The 27,195-nt window shown below is 42.3% G+C and overlaps 2 protein-coding genes and 1 long non-coding RNA gene across 5 annotated transcripts in view; 1 reads left to right on the forward strand and 2 right to left on the reverse strand.

Moving 5' to 3' along the window:
• The window catches only part of LOC143354539 (odorant receptor 10-like), a 67,431-nt gene extending 62,009 nt beyond the window's left edge, over positions 1–5,422 (reverse strand). For 2 of the 3 annotated variants that reach the window (XM_076788716.1, XM_076788715.1), the window contains exons 1-5: positions 5,203–5,422; positions 4,864–5,170; positions 4,679–4,769; positions 4,222–4,367; positions 3,811–3,943 (exon numbers count right to left, since the gene is read on the reverse strand). In XM_076788716.1, coding sequence (XP_076644831.1) covers positions 3,811–3,943; positions 4,222–4,367; positions 4,679–4,769; positions 4,864–4,907 — 414 coding nt within the window. In that variant the 5' untranslated portion in view covers positions 4,908–5,170; positions 5,203–5,422. Of the gene's footprint in view, positions 1–3,611; positions 3,743–3,810; positions 3,944–4,221; positions 4,368–4,678; positions 4,770–4,863; positions 5,171–5,202 lie in introns of all 3 variants that reach the window. The other variant, XM_076788714.1, reaches the window with a different exon arrangement.
• Nlg-4 (neuroligin 4) overlaps positions 1–27,195 on the forward strand; it is a 363,569-nt gene that overhangs the window by 221,528 nt on the left and 114,846 nt on the right. The window lies entirely within an intron of this gene.
• LOC143354544 (uncharacterized) lies at positions 5,989–7,820 on the reverse strand. The gene is made up of 3 exons (XR_013082342.1): positions 7,152–7,820; positions 6,578–6,697; positions 5,989–6,128 (listed from the first exon to the last, which is right to left on the reverse strand). It is a non-coding gene; the product is annotated as an uncharacterized LOC143354544 (long non-coding RNA).

A 27,195-nucleotide genomic window follows, 5' to 3' on the forward strand; every position in this document is an offset into this window, starting at 1 on the left:
TTCTAACGCTTATGTTACCAAATGTCTGCATAATCTCGGCAGCTTCTGACCAGCGCGCCCTAGATTGAACCTTCCTCTTTCGAACGAGCCCTTTACCAGCGACAAAATATTCTTATATAAGGATGAAAACTTGAGGCAAGTGAAACCATTTTTTGACGGTAATGTAGTCACTCTACCTTATCGCGAATCTACGAAGACCTTAAGCAAAACAATAGAATTTAACTTGCAGGAAATTGTACGGGGTGGTACAATAGTTTTCACCATCTCGTTATTTGTAATAATATGATAATACTCGACTCTCTCTTTAGGAATATATAAATTCTTTCTGTAATAATTCTAGTAAGTGGAAATTAATATATCGATACTCCTTTCAGTAAAGTGTGGTGTAGTCTTTTCAAGAAAGAATGTAAGGTTACCTTCAGTTATTCCACTGGCATGATTGCTAATGCGTCTGTTTTCTAATGAATTGTAAGTAACTAGCATTTCTTGTACAATCGTCAACTAATTTGACTTCGCATTATCACCGTTGTAATTACAGACGGTTGTTTACCACAGACTTCTTCGAAACCGCGAGGCATGCACGCGGCGACATAACCTAAAATGACAGTCCGGCCAACTTTGTCGACGCGGCTCGTACCAGGCAGTCTTGCCAACCTACAACTACGAAGCTTGTACAACTTCACCGATGACTTCGAATTTATTTTCGATGATCGTGGAAGCAGTCGTTGCAATCGTTCGGGAGTGCAAATTCAATTTTTTGTCGTCGATAAAGTGTATTTACCAGTGAAAGTTCTTATCATTTATTTATTAAAATAAGCTGGTTACTCACGGTACAGCGAAAGCTTCGTTACGATAACAATAGAGTTCCTTACGACCAAAGTTTGAAACCATATTCACGTATCGTCAGTTCCAGCTCCTGAAAATGAATTCAGAATTATGTAAGAAAACTGATTAAAGAACATACGTAGGACATAAAACCATAAAAATGAAAATAAACGAACTTCATGTTTCAGCATAGTAAAACTATTAAGAAAATGTTTAACCTGAAAATATGTTTATTCTGAATTGATATGTCCTCAAAATTATTGTAGAAAATGTTTGGGATGAACTCATCAGCAGGATATGAAAATTAAATGTAGAATAATGTTCTTTATTTCTACTTAACCTTTATGAACCTCCATAGAGGTCATTTTAATAATAATAATGTTGTTTTTTTTTCTTGTTTAAGCAGTATCAACCTCAATTAACCCTTTGCACTCGAAGCTATTTTAACTTCAAAACGAAACATTTCTTCTGACCTAGGATATTGCCCCTCTATATATATTTTTTCATTTTATACATACGAAAATGGTGCAATTTACTCGTACAATACCAAAATGTTTAGTCATTTATTACATACAAACAAATTTAATAATGTGAACAGTATTTTGAATGATGATACAGCAATTTTTAGTGGCGCCTCAGAGTCGCCACTCGAGTCCTAAGGGTTAATGTTATTCTAACAGTAGTTTTTTCTTGTTTAAGCAGTGTCAATCTCCAATGAGATAATTTTAATAATAATAATGTTAATGATATGGAAGGTGTAATTTAATAAAGTAGAGCCTTCCATATCCGAGCAGGTATAGTACTTGTCACACGCATTGTCACAGCTACGTGGCAAGCTACGGCTGTGGTACGGCCTACCCCCACTGCGCTAAGCCACTTGCCCGTAGCTGTGCCCGCGGGCATTGGCGGGCGCCCTTGCCCGCAGATAGTCGTGTTGAGCAGCTCTGATCTAGATCTAATACAAGAGGTCGCGGGTTCGATTCCCGCTGGCGGATATCCTCTTTTCTCCTGAAATCATAAAGTCCATGCAACTGTAGTGTCTTGCAGTCAATACAGACAATGTTTATTCGAAAATCCGCAATTCCCCTCGCTATAACGTGAAAAATGCGGACGGGATCGAATATTGAAAAAGTTTTTCGGACGAAATGTGTGCGCCCGTTTCGTTTGTCGCGATTGCGCGCACGCTTTGACGAAGTTAACGCGGCTAGCAGATGGAAAGCAACGCTTTATGCGACCGTCCCCAATAATTCGTAAACCATTGCGGTCGCAATCGGTTGACCATTTAACGATATTCATCGGCGACGGCTGTGACGCTGAATAATTTGCGTGCTTCTCGCGTTCATTGGCCGAATACACACGCACGAATCCGCGTGAACCGCGATTATCGTCTCGCTTCAAGCCCTCCGTGAAATCTCGAAATTGTCCGAGTCAACGGAGACGCTTCGTTCCGCAACATCTGGACCGGCAAACCGCGAGCAGTATTTTTTTATAACAAAATATGAAATATAAAAGGGTCTCGTTCCCGTCCGACTGGGAAATCGCTGATAACACTGATGTGCAGTACACATCGGTGAACGCATACTCAAAATTGCAACGCGAAATATTTACAGTGCCTCGTGAACGGATAAATAAATAAACCAGGCTGAATCCTAGCAATCGATTACGATTCGACGATACCTGACCCGCCTCGACGACGCGATCGGCAAATTGAACGGCTTGAATTAATAACGCGCGGTACATTTTTCTCTGTTTTTAATTCCAATAATGGCCCCGGTAATTCGTACCTTGTGTTGCGACCTTCGAAGAGCTTCATAATTAGCTCGACACTTGTAAGCATACTGTATATACTATATATATATATATATATATGTATGTCTCTACCTATGTATACTATACCCTTGACTTTTCGAAATATAATATTATACATAAACGTTATCAAGATTTGCACCCATTTATTACTTATTTACTAATTTCACAAAATCTAGAAAAGTCGAATACTTCGTGTTGGTTTTGGGAAGCAAGGTATTTACTTATTTAGAAAGAATAAAAAAAAACACAGATATGATCATGAACGATATTTGATCGATGTTTCCTCTACTAAGGCTAGGCTTTTACTGAACGACTTCGGCAGCTCGTCGATACGTTGGAGAAAAATAAAACATCTGAATGGGACACGTCGGCGGACCAAAAAGAAGCGCGGCTCTGTCTTTGATTCGATACCTAAAGACACCGCGAGATACAATGTAACGAGATACATATACAACAGTTAATGGAACCGTATTATAGATATAATTTCTGTACAGATATCTATACTTCGAGTCTCTGTAACAAAAAAATATTTAATATTAGTTATTGCTGTAAAAAGTAATCTTATTCACTCGATTGAAATATTATTATCGACAGCGTACAACATTAAAATGTTCACTTATTAATACTTAAGACTATTGCTGTATCTTTCAATTTTCCCGATATTTTATTTTTCTTTTTTCATTCGGTTTCCTTAGCCAACTATAGTCGGATAGTGCCGGCTATAGTCGGCAACCATGCGACAACTTGTGTGTACGGACGCCGACTGTAGTCGGCATCCACGCAACGACCTGTGTACAGTGAATTCTCGCTACGAGTCAGTTGCGCCGTTCTGGTGACTGACTCGTAATGAGAATTCACTGTATCGAGTGCCGACTACGTGCACACTGTTTGGCTCGGTGTCACGTTCAGTGGTGGTTCTCCGACGGAGGAGACTGCCGTAACGAAAGGGTTAAGGATGAGTCGACTTTAAGGCTTACCATGCGATACACGATTCAACACGTGCAAACTTGAGTTCCCATAAATCAGAGGCTCTACAGTACGTTGCAAGAACTACTGATCATTGTAGCGAATAGAACACCGTAAAGTAGGACATAGATGCATTCAAAACCTGAAACGACACAACCTTAAAAGTAAAGGGCGATGCACACAATCGAGATAATTCCATGCTAGCCTTACCGAGGCGCACAGCTCCGACGATACCGTGAAAAGACTGGCAAATGATACTACGGCTGGCCGCATGCATTTACACATAATTAGCAGCAATGTCTTCTGGTTTGAGATCGATGCATCATTCCATTTCCCGCAGTACCTGGGATATTCCCATCATAGTTGACGATATGATACGGCGGAAATTCTCAATTAACGTGTTTCACATTCAAAACATTATTAAGTCGACTGAAATGTCTGCACGATCTTTCTAATCATTTTTCATATTTTTTTGGAATTCCTTCTCAAATACTACTTTCATTACGACAGGATAAATTGGCGCAATAACTTGAAATATTTCCGAATGATCATTATCGAAAATTTTTAAAGGGCCCCTTTTTGTTTCGTTTAATAATATAGGGAAACATTGTTATTACTCACATCTGTCGGAAAACATTAGAACTGGCGTTAATGAGCTCCTGCCCCGTAATACAGATAAAGAACAAATTACTCATTATTCCAGAAAAGTACGCTGCACACAGAACGAGTCCGTTGAAGCTTTCGTAGTTTTTCATATTAGAGACGATCTAAATAAAAATACGGATTAGGAAGTTTAATCTGTGATGTCAGAACGCGAAGTCGAAAGTGACTTAAATGAACAATTTACCTACATGTACGGTAGATGTTAGTATGTTCGAGGATCAGTCAAATGTACGCAGCATGCATAGAAAAATAACTCGTTGGTACTTCTAAGCAATTTTGCTCGAATAGAAAATTGGAAAAAAAATATCAGCCTTATATTTGACTGATCCTCATGTATTGAAATCCCAGATTTTAAGACTAGAATAAATGTTTGTAAGGAAAATAGTTACGTAATGTATTTCGGATACGAACTTACGTTAACCAATAGACTACTGAGCATCAAAACGGCGAAAGGAGCCTGGATTGTGTAACATACATAATAATAGCTGTTTATAGTATTTACGTACCTAGAACAGCCATTGAGAAAACAATATGAAATATTATATGAACGATAAATCTGAAATCGTCATTGCTATTATAATGTTCAGAAAATATACTAACTGTATAATCTGGTCGTGTTGCTCCACGATACGTGTCAAATTCATTTGAACTCTATTATCTTTGATACGTTTCTCCGAATTATCATGAAACACATGTTCCAATCGATGACTACAAATCGAGTATTCGTGTCATGTACATACGTATACCAGAAAGTTTCTCATAATGTGAGTAATAGAATTATCTCAAACATGACAGGAAAGATGAAGAAATCGGTGGAAGGAAAGATATTCTTTCTCTGGGGAATTCTTTGTACTTTTCTACTGAATCAATTGGTGATGAATTATCGTAATATAATTTGTCCAATTTTCTGCAAACACCCTGTATAGATTCTGAAATCACCTAGACGGCAAATTTGCATACGGCAACTGATTTCCTTCCTGACTCGGAGCATCTTTTATACGAACGAAGATTTCGTACCACCTCTCATTTTAGATAATACCCATACGTTCACTTTATAAGAATCACCCGGTGTGACAAACAGTTTCTAACTCCATCCAAAGTAAGGTATACTCACCCAAGAATTGTGAATATACCGCAGGCATGAGTAGTGAGCATATTGCATTGTAAGAACGCGGCAGCCATTATTGTACATTGAACGGCGACGGAGATATATCTATACAATACAATAAGCGAGAGTTTTCCACCATCATAAAAAAAGGATCCTTCACGAACTGTATACCGGGCAATAGTAGTATTTAACGGTATGATCATTTCCAGGATCAACAACGTAATGTTTGTAATAGTGACGGCAATCAGCAGTAGATACACTGTAACTGGAACCAGTCAAATCACCAAACACGTTCGTTCATCCACTGATGCACAGATAGGAGTTATTTCGATAAAAAATTATTTTAACAACGATTTTGTCCAACTCTGCGCCAATGTATTTATTATTAATTTACTGTAAGTCCTACTCCCTAATCCCCTGCTTTATCTACTCTACTCTACTCTATTATGCACTGGCAGTGGATCAGTTGTCCTAGCTCCATTAGCAGCTTTTTTAAAGCATTATTCACACATCAGATAGTAAAGTAATCCATCAAACATCTCATGCCGTTTGGTCACATTCAGAAAAAGTTATTTTAAAGTTATTTTAGACTGACTCTAACATGAATAAAGGTCGTAGGATGCTAAATTACGCCATTACCTGAATAGTATAATGATCGTTTCCACCCATCTTTCATACAAGCTTCGAGTATATCGGCTTCTTTGTTCATCGTCGCGCAGTGCCAATCGTATTGCATTCTGTCCAGCATTTCCTTGAACTGATATTATCAAATTACTCGCATCGAAAAATAAAGATCCATTAGAAATCTCGAATTGCTGCTACAGTTTTCTTCCGCTATAAACCGACGATGTTTTCTTCGCAACTAGAAAATCTCATACCTCATTTTTATGTCATATTCGATTCTTTTCCAACGAGGGATATCGTAACACGGCCGACAACTTCATGGGACACATAAACTCTCGGCCCACGCAAGAACAATGCCAAGTCGAATAGGTACCCTCACCCGTAATACGTCGAAAGCCCTCCCGAACAATCGTCTTATATCAAAAGAAAAGTGTAACATCAATGTATCCGAAAGAATTCGAAATTTTCGTTTCCGAACACTTACCAAAACGAGAAAGGACATGAATATACATGCTACAGGTCGTTCAAATTTAACGCATACAATCTGATGTTCATTAAGGTTAAGTAATGAAATAAACTTACCATTTCCAATTTGATGCAATGATGAGTATACTGTGCGATGGTTAAAATCATCGCCAGAAAGAAAGGCATGGTCTCCATAATAACGTATATATTATTCCGTGATTTAATCATACAGCATAGCTTTTCAACGTAAATTATGTTACACAGTTTTTACTATACATAATTATAATATAATTTTATAGGTCAATCTATGAAACGTGAAGCATGGACGTGAATCACGTACATGATTATGACGATTTGGTGATATTATTTTTATAGTATGTACTATTAGACATTTCTATACTATGTACTGTTAGACAAAATTGTTCCAAACAAAAATAAAATATTGAAATATTTTGCTCATTCCTATCATCCATTTCATTAATGATCAGTTTCTATAACACGGGTAAAGTTCCTTTTGCAGATTTAGTTTTATTGTCATAACTTTATACCCGTGCAATTACTCATTAGTGTCTTCTCCAAATGTTTGTTCAAAAAAAGGAAGGAACACTACTTTTGGAAGACTATTGAATTTTGGTTTTCTATTTTTCGAATCTTTATCTTATTATTAATTGAACCACTTTGTAAATCTTACCTCCGCGATGCAGTTGTGTACACATAGAGAGAGTGTACAAATTCTTGCCACTATAGCAATTGTTTGTCTTTGGTGGGGCCACATGCCAAAGAACAGCAAATGTAGCCTGCAGATCTTGTAACACTTCTGCTCGAAGAGTTTCATTCGCAGGCCGTGGACGAGACACAACTGACACGCGAATAACAGCGTAACCCTTTTCTCCCCTCTCTGTCGCTAAAATTCTTTTCTACCTCTAAAACCGCAACCTGTTATTTTCGATATTCCGCGACTTCCGCCGCGTGACAGTGTAATCGCCGTTAATAATCGATGGACGCGTCTATTGTAGTGCAGGCGCGCAATTCGTCGTACAATTTCAAATTCAAGGAAATACGCTTTACAGGAGGGTTGAAATTGTCGCAGAAAATGATTGTCAGACTTCTCGGTTCACCTCTGGTTTGATTTTTCGTGTGAAAGTGGACACCCGCGTTGATATTGACAACCGGTGTACACACATGTGGCAGTGGGGGTACGCTGCCACTGAAACACTGCCAGTCGTCGTCAGGAGTTCCTCGAGTGCAGACCGGAGTCAGACGTAGCAGGACATTCTTCGAGATTGTGAATTCTCATAGTGGTTTTTGTTTTCAGTGACAGGTGGAAATTCGTTCCGGTCAGACTTTTCGGAAAATAGTTGCCACTTGTTCATATTATTACGACACGAAGGGACGGTACCGTCTGTCCGTCACAGCACGTTCAACAAGTTCGGTAGTGCTCGACTGCACAAACGAAGCCTTGCCATGAAGGAGGCCGTAAGTAGTGTTTAATTAAACGCTATCTATTGATCCTGCGGTTTCTTTTATGTGTTGAATCCTTGAAATCCTGACGGAACAACGAAGACGTTATTTTTTCATGTTCTGCAATATAAAATTTGACGCACTGCAGATTGTCCTCTTGTAACATATGAAAATATGTTTCCTCCGAAAAAGGTGCCTGAAAATCATTTGCTATTATACCGATTACACGAGAATTCCAAACTTACTCAATTGAACAATGGTTCAGCCTGTCACGATCGACGGTGTCTGTCGGCAATAGTTAGGAACCGCGTTTTTCGACATTGATGGTGACGGGCCTAACGAACCAGCTAGTGAACGGTCCTCGTGGCTGTACCAGCGCGACGGTTAATAATTACACTATCATTGTTCCCGCGAATTTCCCGCGGAGAACGCGCGGACTCCTCCGGAGGCAACATCCGGAGGTGATTCCGGTTGAAAGAGCCGCGTAGGGCAACGCGAATCGTCGACGGGGGCATACGGGCGCGGAATAAACTTTCGAAATGAGTTTAAAAGTCCCGGATTGTTAAGCGAACTGTCGGCGGGTTTGTTATCCTACGAGAGGGGGAGAGTGAGAGAGAGAGAGAGAGAGAGAGAGAGGGGGTTAAAGGGCGAGCGAGTTGCGGTGGGAACGCTGCCGCAAGACGGCCGCCGAGTTGCTTAATCTTGGGAAATTATATTTGCGTCTGTGCACGCTGTCTGAAACTAAACAACCGCAATTCCCGCGGCTTAATTGCATCCGGCCGTAGCGATCACTGCAGGACCGGCGAACGAACTCCCAGCAGCCGTCATTTTTCTGAGACTTTGTGGCAATTAAAGGAGAATCGAGGGGCAAAACGCGGATCAATACCGTCCGCGCTCGCTGTGCACGCTAACAAACGAGCGGGACACAGGCTTTTCTTCAAGTACGCGGCACTTGAACAAGTTCCTGCCATTTATTAATACTACTGGGAAAATTATGCGCCCGAACAAATCAAGTAATTATTTATAATGTACAAAATATTCCCATTAAAGGCACATGCAATGATAAATCTCGCCATGAGTAAAGAAAATATTAATATTAATACTACTGGAAAAATTATGCGACCGAATAAATCAAGTAATTATTTTTAATGTACAAAATATTCTCGTTAAAGGTACATGCAATGATAAATCTCGCCATGAGTAAAAAAAATATTAATATTAATACTAGTGGAAAAATTATACGACCAAGCGAATCAAGTAATTATTTTTAATGTACAAAATATTCCTATTAAAGGCACATGCAATGACAAATCTCGCCATGAGTGAAGCAAATATTAATATGAAAGGAAATGTTTTTCAGCATGCGTTCCTTTTTGGCCTATCGCCATCTTCATTGCGTAAGAGCAGTCATCAACAGCACCACAGAAAAGAATTGAACACTAAAGCTACCACCGCCGGTCAAAATGACCGTTCCAGATTTTTTATTTTACGATTACTGAAATGCTAAAGATGCTTTCGTGGGAAATGATTAAATAGGTATATTTAGGAGAGCATGTGTTATAATACGAACCCCACAAAATCGAAATAAATTCAATCTCGGTAGGTTAAGTAATAACCGGTAGTGTTAATAACTTCGAACAATTGTACATTTCACGTGCGTATTTAACGTGTGCATTTACGGATGGATTTTTCCAGCAAGCGTTTCCGAATGTAACCAACACCACGTCAATATTCAATGACGTATTGAAACGAATAATGAAGCCATTGAGGCCACATTGAGTGTGTAATTATGTGTTGACGTCCGTCTGCGGTTCGAGGTATCGTATCAAATTACGCGTATAATTAACCCCCGATGATGAAACGACGGACAATAAAATAACCCAATAATTACACGGTAGACGAAGTAAATAATTATAATCGTGGCGCATTAGCATCGGTAATATGCGGTATATTACAAGATGCACACCCCGGCCGGGTTACTAGAACCCAAACGCGACGAGATTCGGTCGCCTTGCGGCCCATTGCATTATGGGCATCTCGCGCTGATTTTATCGTTTATCGACATGTACATGTACGGTCGTTAATATTTTATTAGGTATTAACATTGCCCGTATCGTTCAATATTTATTGACAGCCGATACAGCATCGAATTGTGGGCCAGCAGAGAATATTATTATAGACCGATGAATATTTAATGCGTAATTCAATTAGAAACGGCTCGCACCCGGTACTCGGTTCAAACTGATAAAACATTCATTTTTCAGCGAATCGGCGAGCATCGCCGGCAGAGATTTTGGTAATTAATTTTCAGCTCGACGACCTTGAAATAGTCTGTACATCTTGCCGAGCGACAGTTCTAGAAGAGAAGGATTCAAAGGACTCGTGCCAGTTCAGCCTTTTAAATTCAAAAACAACAATCACTCATTTTTGGTTTTCCGTGAATCAACCGTTTACCATCGTATTCGTCTCGTTTTTCTGATTAAAATGATACCAAACACGGCATAGTTACGATCGTAATTACTTGCGTAACAACTGAAGTTTCACACTTGACAATTACGGTAGAGGTACACGAATTCTTGACTTCGCTTATTACACGAGTAATTATGATCGTAACTATATCGTGTTTGGAGTCATTTTAATTAGAAGAACGGGGCGAATAAGATGGTAATGGTTTCGTAACAAAAAATCAAAAATTAGAAAAGTTGCAATCTAGTGCGAGTCTCACCGATACTCGACCCCCCGTTAGCAGGGTCGTCGAGCGTGTTTACCGCTTGACTGGTTCCGAGGGGGGTCCTGCAATGGTGGAGATAAAATTGTGACAGTTACGGTAGAGACCCCCTCGACAGTTATGGAGGGAATACCGTATACTGGTTCCAAAGGAGGTCCCCCAATGGTGGGGATTAAATTGTGACAGTTAGGGTAGAGATCCCCTCGACAGTTATGGAGGGAATACTGTATACTGGTTCCAAAGAGAGTCCCCCAGTGGGGGGGATTAAATTGTGACATATACGGTAGAGATCCTTTCGACAGTTATGGAGGGACTAGTGAATACTAATTCCAAAGGGGGTCCCCCAGCGGTGGGGATAAAAGGTCGACAATTACGGTAGAGATCTTTTCGACAGTTACGGAGGGAATACTGTATCCGTTTCTTTTCAGGTGCTCTTTTCTCGTCACTCTTCGTCTGTGCATTATTCTCTACACTTTCTCGCAGCTTCTCAACTGGCATTCAGCGAAATCGAGCCAGTTCGGCGTCGGTTCGTCACCTCATTGGTTATGGATTATCAGAGCAAGAGCAAACGCGAAATACGTGGCGACGCGGGGCGTCGAAAATAATAAAGACGTCGGGGGATGCAACGTCCCCCACAGTCCGCCACTCCGCAGCTACCCATTAGGACTCCATTTCGATTCCAATTTACGTTAAATTGTTTGCGGAAGCGATCGTCGTTTCCGTCGACGTTTACCAATCCCCTCACCCCCCACCCCCTCTTATCTTTCCCTCGGCTAGGCGAACTCCGGCACCCGTCGAACAGATTCTCGAGCGTCAATGTGCCGTAGCTTTCGATAATAGGAAAACTGATCGATTATGTCGAGTGTGGGATGAACGGGGGAGACGTTCGACGGGAAAACATTATAATCCCGCGAAACTCTCCCGGGGCGTCAGCAACTATAGCGGATCCGAAAAGCACGCCCCTTCTTCGCACGATACTGAAATAACACGCGACAATGAAACAATGTATACGCAGTGGGTCCGAAACAGTGAACGCTACATAAATGGCACAATGGTAAAAAATCTCGTTCGATATTCTTCATTTTTTTTCCACCGAAAACTTACTGGGCCAGCAGCAGGATAAAACAAGAAAATAAAAATATAATAAAACGGAAAAACAGATCCGCGGTAGAATAAAAATTCGAAACCTTCGAAAGGTTGTGGCGGTAGTGTGTTCCCGATGGTTTCCACCATAAAAAGGGACGAAGCAATTCGTAACTTAAAAAACGGTAAAAGCTCGACCGTTCAACGGAGAAAACACACAGGAAAACAGTTTTCGACGAAAAATATTTCAAGCTTGTCACAAATAAACCACGAATTTCATGTTTCGTAATTTTCATTTTACAGTTACAGAGGCTCCCATTAGAGATTATTAAATGAAAATTGCGAGAAATCGAAAGAGATGCAATCTTGCAATTTCTATAAAATAATTCGTTGCTAAATCCTGCAGATCCCCGACAGTCTAGCCGTAATCGTCGCGCGAAGAACAAAGGTCGGGCACTTTTTCCGTGGTCCGAAAGAAATAGTTTAGCACCTACCCTCGGGACCCAGGAACCGTAGAGAGCGTGTCAGTCGAAGAGATTCCCGAAAAAAGAAGAGTGCTCGTGCTGTGAAAAACCGGAGAAAATGGTGCATTTCGGACGTACCGATGGGGGCGTTTGTTGCAGTTGCAGCGGGACGGTGCAGCGACTCTGCGTAACGCGCATACGGGCGGGTTTCGTGCTGATAAACCGTGTGTACAGGTTGTTCTATGCACTTCGGTCGTCGTATCAACGCGCACGGATCGCGCATGCAGCGTTGCACACGTTCTGCACATTAGATATGCGCGCATATCGCGAGCGACCTCTCGTGAGGAACAGAGAGGGAAAGAAAGTCGTGTTGCTTCAATCCGAGGGATGGAATGAATAAAAATTAATGAAAAGTATACTCTGACAAGAATTTTCTTATTATCTATTACTACTAATATTCGAGTATTATTTTTCTGAGCATTACTTAAAGCTACGGTTCCAAGAATATCGATGACAAAACTATGAGTCTCTACCCCTTAGGGGAGTATTCCAGTGACGGGGGTGTCCTTTGGAAATTTTTTATTCGAAAATGGTAAAAGTTACAAGTTTGAAAATTTACACGCTTGTTACACAAGGTTTCAAGAGTGCAACCAAATTTTTTTCACTCCGAGATTGTTTAAACTCTTTCGACAATAAATTTGTTAATAGTCACGTTTTGTCGCAGCTACAGGAGTGTATTCTCACTTATCATTGAAGTTCTTTAGAACAGTTCTCTAGAACTGTATACAGCCTCGGTATATGAACAATAAAATTTTAAATAGAGGGAGGAAAACATTCTTATCAGTATTTCCATTCGATTCGTTATTTGCCTTACAGCTTCGTCGCATTCATAGATGATTTCAGGCTTTCGCAAAAAGAAAGTCGAGTTCGGCATTAATTACGGGCTCATTCATCCCCCGACTGGCAGTCGCCAACAATTAATTCAATCATTAGCCAGAACGGGGAATTTTCTCGCCGAGCGACAAAGCAGCACCAGGACCGGGGATCCGAAACAAAGGGGTGAAGGGATTTCCTTTCGTCATTTTTTCGCCTGTTGTTTTTCTCCGTTGTGTCGCGCCCAAGCTAAATCGTCGGGGCTTTTTAAATCGGAGTAATTGGTGCGACGAGGCAACGGCGCAAAACGTTCTTTTTAGAGCTGCATAAAATACGCTTTCATAAAGTGCCCCCTCGAAAAGAATTTATTGGTCCCTTAGAAGCGGGGGATATCGCGTCGGGTCGCGTCGAGTCCGGTATTCGCCGGAATTCCATTCGATCGAACGATTCAGCATAAATCGATTCGATTCGATTCGATTCGATTCGGGCTTACACGATTTCTCTCTTTGTCCGACTTCGCCGTCCCTCTCCCCCTCCAGCGATCGATTCGCGTTTCAGTACGGCGGAAATAAATCTGCGTTTTCCGACGGGTCCCGCGATAATTAAAATCCACGGGATTAAATGGCCGAAGGGTGGGGTAGGAAAGGGGGGGGGGGACGGCGAACGAACGAACTCCGACAGAATAAAAATCGTTGAGAAACTCGATTCGGGAAATACAGGCCCGTTATTTATTTAGAATTCGTCGATCGTGCTCGCCGCGGGGACAACAGGAAATTTCATTGCGCCAAAATGAAAACGGGGTATTTGCTTTACGGTTCAGACGGGAAAGTATTATTGACGGAAAAAGGTAAGCGAAGAAGAAGGTTTGTTGTGGAATACATGTTCAAGTCCGCGATAGATTTTCGGTCGTCGATCCACGACGGCCGATGTTATCGGCGAGGAGGACGTTCGCAAATCTCCCAGAAACGATCTTTCCAACGAATTTCGTTCCCTACGGGAGAATCGATGGATCCCCCCACCCTCCCACCCCCTGGCGCCGTCCCGTTCATTCCCAACGTCAGTTTTCACTTTGCCCGTGGATTACAAGCGGCTTTCTCCGAGAAAGCTTTCACGGAATTCCGGGGAGGACTTTCCCTTCTCACGGGGCGGACTCGCAATTTTACAGCGAGGATCGGTCTTTCGCCACCGCTCCCCCGTCCGCAACGAATGGCTTTCGGGAAACGTTTTTCCACTCCCCCGCCCTTTTCCTTGATAGCGATTACCGGCGATCAGGACCGGGATACCTCGGGACCATGTCTTTCGGGGAAACGTAAATAATTCGAGATACTATCGGGCCGAGCTCAACCCCTCCCCCTTCCCCTCCCGACTACAGCGATTCCTTGCCGAGATCCCGCTCGGCCTGACCTTTGATTATAACGTCAATTCTTGTTAGTTGGGAATCTCGAGAAATCGATTTTCTTTTCGTCATCAGACGACGATTTTTGTGCATTTTTCAGAAAAATCAGAACGAGAAATTTGAAACGGAAGAATTAGAGGGTGTGAGTATGTAATCTACAACCCCAGAAAATGATTAAAGAACGAGGCAATTTCTGTTTAACACTTTGAACGCTCAACTAGAGACCCCAAAAATTCCGTTAAATCAAAGTAAGTTATTGAACACTAGGTTTACGGGACCCGTCAAAATGACGGATTCTAATATTTTTAATTCACGAATATTCAGATTGCAAACATGGATCCGTGAGGAATTATTTAGCAAACTGATTTCTCTAGGTATATATTATTTAAAAAATGGTTACAGATTTTGATAGATATATTCTTGTGATTTTTATAAGGAAATGTAAAATAGTCATTCTTAGTGCTCCATAAACCTAGTGTTAATGAAATAAAAATTGCAAAAAATTAAATGTACGATACTGAGTAATCCTCCAACTTTCTTGCATGTTACAGATCCTAATCGAGTTTAGTACAATGAATATATCAACGTAAGAATTCATTTTAAAACCTGCACAAATAATTCCGTCACCCAAATATGGGTGACGCGGCGCCGAACGTGTTAATGGCTTGCAACAGATTTATTTCTTTGGGTATATATTTTCCAAAAATTGTTAAAAACTCGTATAAACACATTCTCGTTATTGTCACAAAGTAATTTAAATTAGCCAATTTCAGTGCTCGGTGAACCTAGAGCGAAAGCTCTGAATCAGCGTATTGCTACGAAGCAGAGTCGCCAGACGAGGGGAGGGAGCACGAATGGAGGGGAAAAGGTTACCCCTCCCTCTGCCGATACCGTAGTAGGAACAACAGAGACGGAACGCGTCACGTGACCGGACCTCGGCGCAAGCGTGGGGGATGGCGCGGTAGAAAGGGAAATTAGAGTGGGGGAACAAGTCTCGATTTGGCGACACTGCAGGTACTATGCGTCCACCGGAAGATGGCAGTGAGAAACTTGTAGACACCACGTGATGTCCTTCGCGCTACAGGTCTTCCGCTATTGGCTGAATCGCTTGACGAAGACAGCAAAGCATGTAGTAAGTGTGATTGGAACAGAGCGATGTGGTGACGCTGAGAACTTATGTCAACCGTTCCCGCCAGAGCCTAAGAGTGGGGTCCGCCCCCTGGCGTCAAGAGTGGGCGTCACCTCCTGATGAACGCATGCGCACGAAGGTGCGCGCTGCATCAGTGGGAGGATGGTGGGGAAGCCAGCGTTTGAGGGGCCCCAACAGGGCCCGCTCTACGCGATGCTATCTTCGACGCTCCACATCTTCAACAATTGTTAACGACAATGAATCTTTCTTAAAATTACTCGCACATGTACATTTGCATCATTAGCGTATATATATACGCTCCATTTTCCTGGTAACTATCACCGGAGCGTATATATACAATTTATTTTTTCTTATAATGCTGATATATGAAGTTCTTTTTGTACTTAAATGTAAAAAAAAGTTTGGTAACCTTCTTTCCATATTTCCTTATGATGCAAATGGGTCAATTGTAAAAAGTTTTGATACGTTCACGAAACCGTCCACGACTACTGTACTAAATATTAAATATTTAATATGTCTGTACCACGGGAATGAAATTTTGATGTGGTTCGGGCAAAATCCTTTGAAATGAAATTGACGCAGTGAAATGTTTGTCAACGTTCTGAATTTTCGGTATTTTTCCCGTGGGCCGGGACTTGTCGCTGTTCTATTTGCAACATTTGCATTAAAGCGATGCTATCGATTTGTGATTGAAATATATTTTAACAGGGATCGCGCGCGGACCAAAGAGTCACCGGTGCAACCGAATAATTCGATTCGCGCGGAGACCCGGATTTCACGGGAATATTTTTAATCACGATGACGCCGGAACCTTTGCCTGAAAATGGTAATGAAAAAGGTAAAATGTTTGTGGCCGGACGGGGCCGCATAACAAGCGAAACAGAATTCCCCGCTGTCGCATAACGCGGCTGCCTCGGTTACCGCTTCGTTACTTAATTCGGCCAGCGACCGATTAATTAGATCTCATTAGCGGAAGGGAATCTGCATGGCAGGTGACGTTACAATTCCTCCGCCGTCGATTGCAAGTTATTATTGTATCCGCTCTGGCGGAGTGACACACTTATTCGGACTGGAAAAACCGTGGAACTAGGCTAACATTTTAATGGCGAAAAATTGGCAAACCTGTCCGAGAACCTGGACAAAGTATAGTGGATTCGGGGAAAATTTCCGCAAGAAATTACGGAGGAATTTTTAATAATAATTGTGGCCTAATACCGCTTCTATGAAGGTTCCCAGCATGAAAGTTGACTTTTTAATTTTTGTCCATTGTCAGCGTGGGACGTGCAAAACGTTGCCACGTCACGATACAATAAAGCGGGGAATAGAACGAGGACGATATCGCGAGCAATTATTACAAATTACACGTCTAATGAAGCCGTTCCGCTTTGCTTTGAATGGAATCGCAGTTCAGCAGATGGAGTTTCGAGGTTCCGGTACAATAGCGCGGCAACACAGCCGAAACAGCACCGACCAAAAACAGAACCAACGAGTAATAACACGCAACGAGGATATCACGACGCTTGATGCGCTTCCTAACTCAGCAAAGCGTGTTATTAAATTTAATTGTCAAAGAAAGCTTAACTCGGCCCGCAAGAAATGTCGACCGAGGCGGAAATCCCTTTGAGTGGCTTACGTTTGCTTAATTTAGTCCCTTTCGCTTTGTTTCATTGCCCGTAAGGATACCTTGCGCGCCGGCTTCCCTCCCATCGCGAGTCTCTTGCAATTAGCGCTAATTGCATAACACAGGCCTCGATCCCCTGAAACAGTTTCCACGACGTTCCCGATTTCCTGCCCCCCCCCCCCCCCCCCACTAAGAACGATCTGATTGCGCCTCATGCGGGTCGCCTTGAGCCTTTCCAAACGGATCATCGAGTACCGCCATCTTCCCCTGAAAAATGCTTGTGGATCACTAGTGGTGGGAGTGATCCAAATTCTTTCTGACGACTAAACGGATCTCTATACAAAATAAAAATAAGTAGGTTAGTACTTTTTTTACAAAAAAAAATACATCGTTCTATTTAAAACAACGAACTTGACCTTCATATGACCTTTACGAGTCCACTCGCGAAAAAACTAGCAAAATCAAATAATATGTCTCACTGAAACCGTTTTTTGCTACCAGTAATAACGCGAAAATCAAGATGGGGCACCCTGTATATATATTTGATGTGACAGTCAATTACTCTACCGTATACAGTTATCTTTTTCAAACAATTTTTTGATCGCGTCGGAGTATACTTTACTGATGTTTTTGACTCGAAAAATTCCGAAAAGGAAGGCCATTTGGTAACGAAAGAATTCTTCTTGTTCGAGGAAGAGCACCGGTTCGGAATACGTTCGCTTTGAAGGCACGGTACCGAACTTGAAAAGACGATGAAAGCCGATCGCGGATAGCATCGAATCAGTGGAATCCCGCTCGGAAATTCCGGGTAAGGTCCGCGCAACTCGAATCGGGACGACAGAGGCGGGCTAACTGGCCCGAAGCACCGGCAAACGGAAATATGAGATACACGTACGAGTTCCGGAATAAATACAGAGCTGCGGCAACATTACGGTTCGGCTGATATTTGTTTGCGTTCTCTTCTTGCGAGTGTACACACCGGCCATATATCATTTCGTCCGGCTGAAATTCGCGGTGATGCTAAATCGGTTTTGCATAAAAGAAATATTTGCTCGGGGCTCTCTCGGAGCCCCGCTGCAAATCGTTATCCTTTTCAGTCGAGCACCGGCGCGGGCAAAGGAGGGGAATGGAGGGGAACAGGTTAGTGCGCAAGAGGCACTTATACATTTTTGTGGAGAGTGCACTGGACAAAATTGTGACAGTAGAACTTTCGTGATCGGCGGACTGAGGATTTCATGTATGGATCAAATGATTAATTAGATTTATATTAAACATTTTTCTATCAAAAAGATTCGAGGGTTGTTCTGGTTTCTAAATAGTATAATATTCAGCCCGAAAACTCTGTTTCCCAACCGCGACGGCCGAATGAATTGAAAACATAATTCTCGTCGCTCTCTAATTTCCACAATTACCGACGAATGGGCACGCCGAACAGCGAAAACGGATAACTCGCGTTGCGATTTAATTATTCTCTGCCGGTCGCGGTGTTTGCATTTATTGCAAAAACCCTCCCCCCATTAATAGGGCGCGTCAAATCGGGCGCGGACGAATGAAATTTCTTGAATTTCGGTGAAAATCCGGGAGAAAGTTTCGCCATGTTCTTCCCGTTCCACTTCTCCCTGTTACATCCTGTATGATTGATGACGTCAGGATGACAGGACATCCCTCCGTGAAAGTTCATTATCGCGACGAGTCGGGGAGACGAACTGGGGAGACGGGATGGGATATTATTTAATTAAAGCTATCTAAGACGCGATTGTACCGGAGGATTTTACTACTGTCTGCCTCGGTCCTTTGACTCCTTCCCGACGTCTTTCCCTTGCTCCTTTCAAGAGCTACGAACCGTTTCTTTGCCCAGCTAATTGAAAAGGATCCCCGGCTTTAATGACTGATGTAGAACGAGTGCGCCTTCGAGTCTCATGGATAAAAGAGGGGTCTCTCCCCCTCTCCCCCCACGGTTTGTCATGGAGAATTCCGTGACTCAGTCCACGGTTTGGTTGCTTAATTAAAGTAATTCGAGGTTGGTTGCACCTGGGCCCCTGTCTCTGCAAACGGAAATTTCTTCGGAGCCGTGTCTTCGGAACGGGTTTTTTACCCTTAATTCGGTGCCGGGACACATTGTTTAGTGTTAATTAAATTTCAGACGGCGTAAAATGAAATTCTAATGCCCGCCCGTAATTCACCTCCGCATTGGACCTGCAGGGCGTTCATGGAAATTCAGATTTTTAAGGCCGGGAATTGTTTGTATTGTGTTAATATTTTCTTGCGTTAACAGTAGAGTGAAGTGATTAGAATTACTACTGTGAAATATTGGGTTGTAGCATTTTCAGAATTAGAATTCAAAGGTGAGATTTTTTTACATTTTTTCCAGAACTTGGGATTTTTGACATTTCTGGGAATAGTTAATTTCGAAACTCCACGAACTTTCGTTCTAACCCAATATTTAAGTCGTCTGAGTGAGAATAGTTTTGACTGCAATAAACAACAGTAAGTTTAAACATTTGTTTCAGAGCCATCGGTATTGTTGGAATACATTCGGATAAAATTCTTGCTTGTACTAATACCAATAAACTCACTTGATATCGAGGGGCCGATAATCCGATGTCACTAATCTTTTTATAGTCGGAGGCATCAAGGAGATGCGAAGGTCATCTTTGTTTCTTTCAAAGAAAGGGTATGGTGTTTCATTTATATTCTGATAGTGTGTTTCAAGACGAATAGAACAACCTATTAGTGAAGGTGATTCAAGGTCACTCTGAAAAGGAAGACAAATCAAAGCATGGATTCTCTGAAGAATCAAATCGGAAAGTCCCTAGTTCGACCATCGAGGGTTAACCCTTTGCACTCGAGTGGTGACTCTGAAGCACCGCTAGAAATTGTTGTGGCATTATTTCCAAGAAATTACAAAAAATATTACAAAATATTTGTAACATTACAAAATTTTTATTCAACAGATTCTTAGCAATATTATATGTGCAAATCGGAGCAGTTTCGTATGAATAAAATGAAAATATTCTAAGACGAAAGAAAAATTTAGTTTTAGAATGAAAATAGCGCCGAGTGCAAAGGGTTAATAAACCTACGGTCGCATTGAATGAAAAGCCCAACGAGAACACACCCCGGCGAAGTTTGCCGAGAAGCTCGCGGCAGAAGCTCGAGCTAATCGCTTCAAATTTCGAAGGAATTCCTCACGCAGACGCACCGGTGAATTCCGGCATCTCCGCCGAAGCGGGATCAAACTTCCGCATTCATCAGCTACACGCTAATTCCCGGAAGCTTGGCCAAAGTTGTTTCCGACGACGTCAAAGTCGGGCCGGATGTGACTCGTTAGGAGAATCACGCGATCAATCCGGCCGAAAGGGAATCGTAAAGCGTGGAAGGGCCACGGCTCGTTGGTCACGGGCTGGATCCGCGAAAAACAAGGAGCCGTGTGCATCCGGTCGGTGGATCTCGCATCGCGGCACGTTATCGCGTGTAGAGCCGCCCGGCGGCGTATGCACGGCCGATAAAGTATTCATCAGAAAGTTTTACGGTTGTCGGGGCAGCAGTTTCAAGGCACACGGACCAAAGCCGCTTAACCTTTGTAGCGAGTACGCGAGAATGGTACGGTGGGAAGGAGAGGGGCCGGCGAAGTAATTTGTTTCTGTGAAATATATGCACCCGTAGGCCGATTATGCATGCGCTTTACAGCAACAGGTACGCGCGCATCTGCAAATAATACGGTCGACGGACTCGCGCCCGAACGAACACCATTTTGCCCGGTTACTTCTTTCCGGCCCGCGATCATTCCCGTTGATCCGCGATAATAGACGCGGCTTGCGTCCCGAGGGATGGCCGGACGTTTCGTCCTCCCGCTCGACCGGAAGCAGTAGTTCTGGAAACCGGAAAGCGATTTAAATCTCTTTTCTTTTTGCTTCAGAGGCGAGTGCCAAAAATTAAAAATAATTTCAAAACGGACAAAGATTCAGTTTATATTAGTTTATACTGCCTGAAAGAAAATTAAAGTTCTGTGCTGGGTTGATAAATTGCCAGAAGGATAAATTTCCCGAATGCATTTCTCTACCGAATGGCGAGGTGAAATTCGACGAGGCGCAGACTGTAGCCAAAAGGTAAGGCAATACTAAGTAAATCGGATGTCGCGTAGTTCGTTCGGTGTTTCATGGCGGCTGGCCAACGGAATCGAATCCGGCGACTCGATCATACGCTCTCGAGAACGAGAGTACAGCTCGTAATGGCCACTTACGAGGACCTTTGGTTCTTCCGGTCTGCAGACCGGAACACGTGGCCGGCCTTGTCCCCACTCGACGACTCGATAAATTAACGATCTCTAGTGGACCCACTCGTCAGAGGTCGACAGATCAAACCATTATTCTTCGTTCCTCTGATTAATCTCGGTCTTCGGGTTTCTGGCTCGGTTGATTCCCGAGGACAATCAATAAGGGTTGGTACTCGTATATATCGTGTACATCATAACCTCTGACGGATATAATCGTCATCATAGTAACACAGAATACCCATGTATATATTCGCGTACAATTAAATATTGTAAAAAACTATGCCCAACTCGAATATATTCGCAAACAATAATTCTAATTAACACTAGGTTTACGGAGCACTAAAAATGACTATTTTACATTACTTTACAAAAATAACATGATTGTATCTATCAAAATTTGTGGTCATCTTTTTAATAATATATATCCAAAGAAATCAATTTGTTAAATAATTCCTCATGGATGCATCTTTACAATCTCAATATTCGTACATTAAAAATATTAGAATCCGTCATTTAGACGGGTCCCGTAAATCTAGTGTTAAGATAGTTTTAGAGAAATTATACACCCAACAAAACTATGTAAGAATTGTAGTCTGCTGATTTGATTTACCTATGACAAAAATAAAGATAAACTTCAAACAGTGAATGAATTGTAGGATTTCGAGAATATGGATATTTTCAACAGATTTATATTATTAAAAATGAAATTCGTTTCTCCTTACGAAGAATATTACCAAAGAATTTCAGTTCGATGGCAGCAATGCCCGAGAAAACAGTGTGCAACGGTGTACCTTGCAGCGTCCAGTAGTTCAGGTCACAGATAAGTCGGACGTTCAGGAGATTGCGCCACTCGGAAGTCGGACGGGTTCCGCGAAGTGTCAGTGACGCTCTCATATTTCGGTTATTTATACCGTGAACGAAGATTATGCTTCGGGGAAATACAGGGCTGGGACCCTTCGGTGGCGAAACTCGTAGGGCAGGGTGCGCATTTGAAAATTAGAATCAACTGTTTGCGTTTAAGCGTCTGCCGAATAATAATCGAGAATTCTGAGGGCAATTCCGTTGGCGTTACCCCCGGCGCGTTTAATTAAACGCTTTCGCGAGAGGGTGCTCCGCGTCAGCGGGAAAGACTTACGCGTCTCCGGTCCCGCGGAAAGCCCGGGCGAGATCTAAAACAGCCTTTAGAATTAGACCGTTTAACGCTGCAATTACTTGCTAATGCATTCCGGCGCAAGAAGTCGCGCCGCTCGCGCCGGGAATTGCTTTCTAAACGCGGCTACGTCGTAAGTCGTAAGAACGGCTTGCCTACACCGAGCAGCCTCGAATCGATACCGAAACTCTCGGCATGTTTCGACCTTAAATCCGACCATTCGTTAATTGCCAAACCGGCGGCGCCAAATTCCGAAAACGTATCTCGCGAACAACTCCTTTTGCGAGCATTTCAATAGAACCGGGGCATCACAATTTTTAGAAACTGAAAATTTTAAAGCAGCAAAGCAGCTTTTATAAACATCTTGTAAAATAATGGAAGCGCGGAACTACAAAAATTCTTCAATTGGCAGAAATGGAAACCCAATGGAAGGTTATTTCCGTCTTTAAGGGGTTGTTTTCAATTTTCTAGGGTGAATTAATCAAACAATTCCTATTTTGCGTTATTATTTGCATTCTGTCGCGCTGAAAGGGAAGCACGGTGCGACAGATTGCGCAGACGACCGTGAATAATGCCGTCGTTGATCCGCCGTGAAATATCGCGTCCCGATTGACCGTGAAAGATATTCGCAGTGCAGTGATCTTACAGAGAGTGCCAATTTTTCCGGCATTTTCTTCCTCCTCCCGGCAACGACATTTTCCTCGGCATTGTACGGGTGCGCTGACCCGCGCTCCCAACGGCGCCAATTTAAATTTAAATGGAAAAGCCCGGACGCGGAGTGGCGGCCAGGCTCGTCCCTGTCGAGCTTTTTTCAGCGGCCACGCGAAACGCTCCCAATTTCGCGAAAATCCGGAAACGCCGGCCGAATCTGTCCCCGGCTTCTTCACGGGCATTACCTCGAAGCCTTGTGAAACTCGACACGGGGGCATCGTTCCTATTGCCTGTTATTTTCGACATTTTCGCCAGCCCCGGACACGTACCATCCCAACACGTCTGATTTATTGTCGACTCGAACTACTGCCTGCGTATAACAAAACTGCTCCGACTAACGGAACGAAATTTTTCTTTTGCAGCGTTACAGGAGTACGTTAAAAATTAGTCAACTATCCCGCAGTTTATTTAAATTTGAAAGAAAAACCGTCTACTGATTTTTTAATAGCACTTGTCGTCGACTCGAACTACTGTGAGCGCATAACAAAACTGCTCCAACTAAAGAAACGAGATTTTTCTTTTAAAGCGTTACAGGAGTACGTTAAAAATTAGTCAACTATCGCCCAGTTTATTTAAATTTGAAAGAAAAACCGTCTACTGATTTTTTAATATGAACAAATAGTACTGCACTTTTAAATGCAGCACTTGCCGTCGACTCGAACTACTGTGAGCGTATAACAAAACTGCTCCGACTAACGGAACGAAATTTTTCTTTTGCAGCGTTACAGGAGTACGTTAAAAATTAGTCAACTATCCCGCAGTTTATTTAAATTTAAAAGAAAAACCGTCTGCTGATTTTTTAACATGAACAAATAATATTGCACTTTTAAATGCAGTCGTCGACTCGAACTACTGTGAGAACGAATGTCGACGTATTGGCGTCCTCAGGATTACATATTCAATTTCTGAAGTTGCAAACATATAAATTAACTTTCTTTTGTCCGGAATTGTGTTCTCACTCGGCATTCGGAAATGCTTTCAACGGTTCCCAAACGTTCTGAAACGGCATCAAAAGTTTCATCGATTGTTTCGAGATCCTGCGAATCTCGCCGGGGATTTATTTATTTATCTATTTTTTTTTTTCACAAAAAGTTATTTGATTCGTTTGATTCGCTGCAAAGGCTGTCGCGTCCGTGAAAAAGCTTCCCGTTTCAGAGCGTCGATGGTGTTCCGAAGATATCTCGCGCGATCGATGAACGCTTCGGGATTGTTTTAATTGGATACGGTCAAAACTTCCGCGAGACTCCGGAGATCGATGCGACAAGGTATGAAGAATCGTCCGAGTAGCAAACGGCATCATCGATTGAAATCATCATTGGGTAATTTTATACACTTGTGACAAAATTGGGAATTTAGGAAAATTAAAAGAATTTGAGAGCGTCAATACACACTTTAATTAATCGATTAAAATTCTTGATGCATGAAGTCTAGTAATATCTGAAAAGCTACATACTAGACACACGGAGGGAAACTAAAAATCGGGCATCGTCTTTGACGCGTTAGAGGCTGGTTTCCGCAAGGATAACAGGACTCGCTGAAGCAGAAGGCGCGGACGAAGTTTCGGTTCACCTGAGGATTCAAGGTAACGCGAGAACCTTTGTAGAAGTCGCGCCGGTCGGGGACTTTTCGACGAATCAAAGCGACGGAAATCGATACCCCGTCGCTCTCGAATAGTCTATGAAACATTAGAGCCTCGCGCCGCGCCGTACTGTGGTCTGCTTTTCGGGAAAGTGTGACAAAAAGCTGTTCGACATTTAATATATTCGAGCAGAACAGAATTGAATCATTTGAATTTTCTCAGTTAGAAATGAAAATCGGAAACCCGTATTAACACGTTGAATACCCCGTCACCCATATGTGGGTGACGGATTTATTTGTGCCGGTTTCAAAATGAATTTTTAGTAACATGCAAGAAAGTTGGAGGATTACTCAGTATCATACATTTAATTTTTTGCAATTTTTATTTCATTAAATAACTCACTTTGATTTTATAGAATTTTTGGGGTTTCCAGTTTGGCAATCAAAGTGTTCAATCGTCAAATTAGTTAAATTGTACAATTTTCAATTCCTATTTTTTTTAGGATTTCTGTCCCAGTTTTCATACTTATCGAGCACTGTGCGCCGAGCGAACCATAGCGCGAGGCGAGGGACGGCGACATATTCGACGGCGTCTTCTTTCGCGGGAATTAATGGCGCCTTAATGGGCGGAATTAAATAACGAAAGATTACACGGCCCGTTGACTACGAAAGTAGACGGCAAATGATGAATCAATGAGCCCCGAAGACGATAAGTCGTTGAATTAATTTCCAATTTGCTTCTCCGCCCCCCGCTTTGATGTTGCTCCGAGGGTCTCCTTTCCCCGGCTTAATTAACTTTCATTATTAATTTTTCGTAGACTTTGTACCTGGACCAGCGCCAAGTTGCGCTAGCATAATTTGAGCACCGAGCATTCTTTTCTTTTGCGTTCGTCGGACCGGATCTGTTGTCTTAGAGTCCTTTCAGGATTATTCTGTACATTATTAACACTGGCTTTACGTTAAATTGACGGGTCACGAATTTTTTCATTTATGATCACTGGACTGCGGATCTTTATGCAAAATAAAATATGTTTGCATCGATTGTAAGACGCAGGTGCTAAATAAAAATTTATTTCTCCTTTTAATTATTTTATCAAGTTGAAACCGATACGCTGGAGCCCTTAAATCTTTTTGATATGTCCATTGCTTTAAATTGTTCTTACCCATTTTTGTCAGAAATGCATAAAATCCGCAGTCTAATGATCACTAAGATTGTAAAGGTACACTCTATAAACCTATTTCCTTGGTCATGCATAGACTGCGGATCTGTATGCAAAATAAAAAATATTTGCATTGATTACAAGACACGAGAGCGAAATAAAAAAATTCTCTCTTCTATTAATTATTTTATCAAGCTGAAACCGATGGTGCCCTTAAATCTTTTTTAATATGTCTACTGTTTTAAATTGTGCTTACCGATTTTTGTAATAAATGCAAAAATCGCTAAAAATTTGACTAAGTGTATCCTTGTCATTTTTATATAATGTGAAACAGTCAGTTTTCCGTAAACCTAGTTTATTAAAATAGGGAGTTCTGTGTTGATGATTTTTGGAAAATCTAAACTGTATCTAGGGCCCGTTAATTGGTGCAGCTTGTACATAAAAAAGGGAGGTGTGCGCACCACGAGAACGGATCGTCCCTTTGTTCCGGGAGGGGAGGCAAATAGTCGCGGGAAAAATCGACGGTAACGGTATTATTAATGGCTCGCAAGTCTCGTGAGCATCGTGACCCTAATTCCGAGCCGGAGGTAAGGCTCTTATATTACCGGGGCCGAAGACGGCGAAACCTTTCAGGGACACGGGGACGTCCCGGGGGTGATTTAAAATCGCTTTGACCGCGTAATAAAACTGCAGGGCCGCGTAGTCGGCGCACGTCGACGTGGAAATAACCTGGAGGACGGTTTCGTGGATTCCGTTCGCCGATAAAACCCTCTTGTTTACCTACCCTCGGCGCGGTTAAGTGTCTGCGGAAGTGGAGTAAAAGACACGATGAAATAATAGCAAATACACCGGGAAGCCGGTAGGATTGCCCCGGACCCTTCGACCGCCGATGACATTGTCCCTTTCAGGAACCGAATGGCTCGTAATCTCGTTCCTTTATATCCTATTATTCTCCGCTTTCGCTCCTCCCGTTCACATCCTGCCGATCATGATAGAACAATCAAAGACGTCTCAAGTCGTCGGGGCTCAATTTTTAAAAAGTCAGTTTTCGAACGGTGTCCAATTTTGTCCCCCACATTTCGCT

Source organism: Halictus rubicundus, chromosome 5 (assembly GCF_050948215.1).
Source record: "Halictus rubicundus isolate RS-2024b chromosome 5, iyHalRubi1_principal, whole genome shotgun sequence".
In the NCBI taxonomy this organism is placed as follows: Eukaryota; Metazoa; Arthropoda; class Insecta; order Hymenoptera; family Halictidae; genus Halictus; species Halictus rubicundus.